General features: G+C 38.8%; 1 protein-coding gene across 16 annotated transcripts in view; it reads right to left on the bottom strand.

Moving 5' to 3' along the window:
- Positions 1-2,394: 2,394 nt before the first annotated feature.
- The window catches only part of RIMBP2 (RIMS binding protein 2), a 281,768-nt gene continuing 278,043 nt past the window's right edge, over positions 2,395-6,119 (bottom strand). For 9 of the 16 annotated variants that reach the window (XM_053368966.1, XM_053368967.1, XM_053368968.1 and 6 more), the window contains 2 exons: positions 5,080-5,214; positions 2,395-2,676 (listed from right to left, as the gene is read on the bottom strand). In XM_053368966.1, coding sequence (XP_053224941.1) covers positions 2,485-2,676; positions 5,080-5,214 — 327 coding nt within the window. In that variant the 3' untranslated portion in view covers positions 2,395-2,484. Of the gene's footprint in view, positions 2,677-2,886; positions 5,215-6,119 lie in introns of those variants that run through there. The other 7 variants (XM_053368972.1, XM_053368974.1, XM_053368975.1 and 4 more) reach the window with 3 other exon arrangements.

Below are 6,119 nucleotides of genomic sequence, written 5' to 3'. Positions count from 1 at the left end.
TTCCAGGGGATTTATTTCTGAGTAGCTGTGTGTCAAGTTGCACTGCAAATCTGTATGCAGCCTAACTGCAGGAGTGGCGGGTGGGAAGGATGCAAGAAAAGGTCGAGTTGGGAGTTGACAGATATGGTATGGAGAAAAAGTAAAATTTTGGTAAACACCAGTGAGGATCGTAGAGGGCCATTGACACTCGTTTCAAATCTTGAAAGCTTTCATGTCTTCATCTGCATAAAGTGTTTTCCCAAGTTAAATGTATGTTGGGTATACACATCTGTACACACGGTGGAAATTGAATGGCAAGGTCAAAGTAAAACGATGCATGTCTACACTGTAGTAAGCACCATTTAGTTCAGTTGATTTATTTCTGCTGTTTCAGCCAGCCAACAAACGGCTTAGCTTGTGGGCATTGATTACGTCTGCTTTACCTTTATGCTTAATGTCTGCTTGAAATGGCAGCAGTTGGAGGGCAGTAAATAGGTGTGGAGGAAAATGGCCCCCAGCCCTTGATGGGTGGGAATTACTTACCTGCCTGTTTGTTCATTGGCTGTATACATACACATGCTTACAGTTTTGCTCCTTCAAGAAAGACTGAAAATGGATTCTTGAGAGACTTGTTTGAGTGATTTCATTCATGATTTGGGGGGTGCATAGAGTGTTAGTATGGCTTAAGAGGGCTGGGGTGCATGGCAATCTGTCTTAAACCGAAATCCCTTGGCCAGGCATAGGCAAACTCTGCCTTCCAGATGTTTTTGAGACTACAATTCCCATCATCCCTGACCACTGGTCCTGGTAGCTAGGGATGATGGGAGTTGTAGTTCCAAAACATCGGGAGGACCGAGTTTGCCTATGCCTGCTCTTGACGCTCTGAAAAAGAATGACTGCGTTGCTGGAGGGTATATTAGAAGAGAGACTGGGCTCTTTGGGGTTTCTGAATCCTTGGAAGAGCTTGCCACCTTCCTAACTTTGTCAATAAAGAGGCAACAAAGACAAACCTACAAAATATCAAATTTATTTATATAAAATATTTTACACATGAACAACTGTACACATGCACACGCCCACACAATACTTTACCACAAATTTAGGCCAGTATTTTTCTTTTAATTTCATAAATCTAGCACACTAGATTATTTTACAAGAATTTACATTATATTTCTTTGAAGACACAATGGGGAAAAGCTTTGATCATTCATATTATAAACCTTCCATCAATTACAAAAAGAAAGGCAGTCTGAAAAGTATGTATAAACAGTAAAAAGAATTTACAAATGGACAAGTTACAAAAGAGTAACAGCCAAATATGCCTGCCATCAACTACATAGGGCTTTTTAAAATCTTTTTTTCCCCTCCCAAACCACAGTGCCAATATTAGGACTTAGTATGTAGTGGCAAACGTAGCAATCTTTATCTGTTTTAGTAACTTCTTGCTGGCGATGGTCAGTGAATAACACAACTTTCTCATTGTAGTACTTCCTCACTTTTGTGTCTAGCATACTTCTGAGATCAGTACCAAAAAAATGGTGTCCAGCTCGACTGCATTGCAAGATACTTTTTTTTTTTAGAAAAATTATCTGGCTGTTGGAATACCAAAACCTTTACTGGTGCCAGGACCTACAGAAATATATATATATATATATATATATATATATATATATATATATATATATATTTAAAATGGCTTGACTGTGCATTCTCTGAATATTTTTTTATGCAATAAATCTGGCTTTTGATGTACTTGAGAGGTTGACTAGCAGAACTCGTACAGATGTTTAAGAATGCATCTTTGCACAACACTTTCAGACTCCCAGGAATTACATTGGACATTGAACGGAGTCCGCAACACCAATTACTTGATCTTTTAAAATTACCAATGTCTTGGTGAAAGATGGAAAGACAGTTGAATACACAGTACATACAAAGTATACGCTGTATAGTTTAGACAGTACAAATCATTTGTGCATTAATAAGGCAAACATCAAGGCGGAATAAACTAGGAGTTTCAAGACCATTTAAGTGTAAAGTTGTGGGTAAATGGCAGAAGAGGGATCAAAGAACAAGATTTTCTTTCTCCACTTTAAGGGAGGGAAACGTACCAAAATGTATCCAAAGTTGTTGGCTGGAAGAGAGTTGCCTTGTCATAAGATGGTTGGTTCTTGTGATGTTCCTCAATCCCTTCAGTCTTCCCTTTATATATATTTTTAAAATGCACGTTGGCAACACTGTGCTTTTTAGTAAGAATGCCACGTTGGTTTTTTCCCCTTCCCTCCCCTCCTTGCCATCAGATTTAAGGAACTTGACACCAAACCAGTCAGAGATGTTTCTGCTGATGTCGGAATGTGCTAGGAAATGGCCAGGTTCTCTATAGAAAGAGGTTCAGAATAGTCATGAAAGCCCTAGTTTCTTTGAAGTTTTTAATCATTTTATTTTGTTAAGAAAAAGAAAATACATAGATCTGAAGCTTTATAGGTTGTCCAGATGAACACGAAATCATTTCACTGCACCAAGCTTTTTCAGAAGTTTCTTCCCTTTGGAAATCAGCCCCCTTTTCTTTTTCGAGGACAGTTCCCTGCCTCGCCCGGGACTACCAGAACCCACAGATGACGTAGGTGACCCCGTATGGAGATGGACTGTGGGGGATGGTGCTCTCCTTGGTGATGTACCTGTATTCTCAGGAGGAACCTAGTAGGTACATTGTTACAGTTTACTGAATGAAAGCCAAACAACAAGAAAGTCGGTAACATTATTATTTTTTTGTTAATTTTTTTTTTTTGGACAATCCATTTTTTTTCCTTTAAAGTATGCCACACAACAGATTCAGCTAATTTACCAAAGTAGTGAGAAAAAACAGCATATACAGCTGAAGGGCTGAATTTGTGGGGGGGGGGTTACTTTTGGTAAAATAAATTGCACTGCTTATTTTAACCGGGTGACTCAGAACTGGATTTTGGCCCAAATTAAAATTGCCTTTTCACATTGCGGTACTCTTGGTGACCCTGAGCATGTGAGAAAATTGCACTAAGTACTACAAATGCCAAGTTCTATATATACACCAGCCAGTTTCCACAGGGAATCGCCAGTTGTGGAGATAATATAATCAGAGGCTTCCCCCCCCTTAATTTTTGAGATCCATTGGACACTTTTTTTTAAAGAAAAGCAATACTGTATATACATATTTTATAAGATGGCACACTGGTTGAAAGAAAAAAAGCTAAAATGAACCTTAATCATAATCAAAGAAAGCTTAATGACCTTCGATGGTAGTAATACACATTTTTTATACAATAGGATTTCTTGTAAAATGGCTGGTATAGGGAATGAATGCTTCCTTGCACAGAGTGCATTGATATGTATGGAAGACATTTGAGAGTGAAAACTTGTGAGTGACCACACCAGTCGCAGTGCTTGCTTAATGCTTATAAGCCGGCCACCAATTCTTTCTGGCAGCTATGGCACTTGCGTGGTCCCCACTGTATCCAGAAAATCTAGATCAGGCTCAGTTTAATGAACGGAACTGAAATTGAAGAAAAGAGGTCACAAGCTTACTTTGATCTCAAATCAAGGTCTTTGTCTAATGAAGAAAACAAAAAAGAACCACTTCGTAGAAGCACCCCCCAACGTACACCTGAAGATACCATATATATATATATATTGAGCTCTAATGCATTCATTCATGGGTTTGAGCTGCATGTCTTATGTCAACTGTTATTGCATTGATAAACCAAAGAGCCGCCGAGTGCTTTGCAAACGTGGGTGTAGGACTGTGCTATTGGAGAGTTTGCATTATTATTATTTTTATTATTATTTACTGAATGATGACTATGGAGAAGATACTGCCATAGGCAAACTTGGGGTATCATTGACCAGCAGAGGAACTTTTAAGGCAAACAGTTGAAGCAGATATTTGAGGTTAATGTGTTCTCAGATACAACCATACCCCTTTCTTTTTATCTACCATACTGATCTGCTTACAGTGTTTCAAGGGTGGGTCTGTTTTGTGCTTTTACCCCCCTCCCTCTCCTGGAGGTGGGGGGCTTTCCTCCCAGATTGGCTAACAATGCAATATGCAGCTTCTCTTTGGAATTAGACACTAGGAACACTTTTTTATGCAAACAAACAATACGTCCAGTAAGAAATATGTTCCAAATGTTAAAACTTTTTTTTTTACGAACATGAGCCCTGAATACAAGGAGGAAGAAAACAAGTGAGATAAGTCAATTCTGTTGACATTTTATGACTATATAGACCCTAGAAGTTGAGAATTATTATTTTTTTAGAAAAATAAAAAGGAGAGGGGAAAAAAGTACATCGAAGGAAAGTCTGCAACCAACCAGGGCTAATGGTTTTGGAGACATATTTCTCTCTCTGCACATTTAGGTGCTAAGACGGCTGCATTAGATAATGCCAGCTAGCTTGAATTGATATTTTTACTGGTATCTTCAGTTGCTCACTTACGTGAAGGCTACATTGCCTTTTTTTAAGGTGTGAAATGAACACTCTTCTTCTGTTCCCAAGCAGATGAGCAAAGAAATAAAAATATACATAAAATATAATATATAAAAACTGCAGTGATGAAAGAAGACAAGTGAGATACTACACATGAATACTTTTCAGAGATGGGCACCTTTGTGGGATACTTGCTGGCAGCGGGGTTGGGGTGAGGATTTTGAATGGTTTGAGTTTATGGTCTATGCAAGCTTGCTGGAGCATGTCCCTTGCCTTCCCTCCCCCCCTTGTTCTGTGTTGCATTTAACACTATAGCATACCTATATTCTGCAGCTGTTAAATAATTGCAAGGCAGAAAAATGCTTGAAAAGCTAAGCTTGCATTGCAATGAACCAAACACAAAACGAATGGTTCGTAGCTAAATGCTCGTGATACTATTATACACACTAGTGGAAGAACAAGTTATTTCTGTGTTTATTGGCATTTTCCCCGCAGCATGTCCTAAAAACAAAAAAATGGATTTTAAAAATGTTGACAGATGATACTCATAACTAAATCTGATATGAAATATGGGGGGGGGGGGAGGAAACAGAACCAAAAAAAGAATAAATGTGTTTTTGTTTTTCAATGCTTGCTTACCCTTTTTGCTTTTGTACGTATTGGCGTATCTTGAGTATATCGTGCTGGGGCATCAGACAAGTAGACGTCTACATCATCAGGCACTTCTTCAAGAAAGTTTGAAGGAACCAAACCCTTCTGGCCGTTAAGTTCACCCTGGAATTTAAGAGGGTGAGGTGGGAAGTGATAATCCATATTAAAGAAATCTTCCTTGCAAAAAAATATCCACAAATTCCAAAAATGGTTTCCAAAATAGCTGACAGACCGTCAGGCTTACAAGTTCAAAGACACGGACCAAAAGGGAAATGTACTGGGAGGGAGCAAGAGGCAAGGGAAGGTAGCTATTGGTTGTTAGTTACATCATCAGGCACTTCTTCAAGAAAGTTTGAAGGAACCAAACCCAAATGTCTTGTGAACCAAACCCAAAGTTTGAAGGAACCAAACATGAATCTGACCTTTTCCCATTTCCCCCAGTGTTAAGCCCAGTTCTCCACATTTCTGCAATGGTTTGCATTTTTTTAAGTCCTCGTGAAAATCCAGCAGCATTTTGGTATGCCATTCTTGCAATAAATACTTCCCTTTTTTGCATTTTATGAGCAACTTTCCTCATATATGCATTTTAATTTTAAAAATTGCATTTTAATGCATTTTAATTTTCATAGAATCTTAAGAGTTGGAAGGGACCGAGGGGTCATCTAGTCCAACCCCCTGCAATGCAGGAATCTCAGCTAAAGCATCCATAACAGGATATCCATACATTTTGTTAGAGGACTGCGTGGCAAAATTTGAAGAAGTGTACTTTTGATTCGTGGGTTGTTTCAGGAACTGAATTAGGTAGGTTCATATGAAAACAGTAACCAAACCTACTTTCCCTGCCAGCCCTAATTTCAAATTGTAATGACCAGCTGGGATGGAGTGTTCCTGCTTCCCTTCTTTTTCCTTGACCCCCCAGTGATAAACTAGCAAACCTTAGTTAGAATCAAGGTTTTCAGAGCCATGTGAGCCATTAACACTACTTTATCACTGATGAGCAAACCACGGTGAATCACAGAAGATCCATA

This window comes from Podarcis raffonei, chromosome 16 (genome assembly GCF_027172205.1).
Source record: "Podarcis raffonei isolate rPodRaf1 chromosome 16, rPodRaf1.pri, whole genome shotgun sequence".
Lineage (NCBI taxonomy): Eukaryota > Metazoa > Chordata > Lepidosauria > Squamata > Lacertidae > Podarcis > Podarcis raffonei.
Note: the sequence above shows the minus strand (reverse complement) of the source record. Positions and strands in the feature narration are given on the sequence as shown.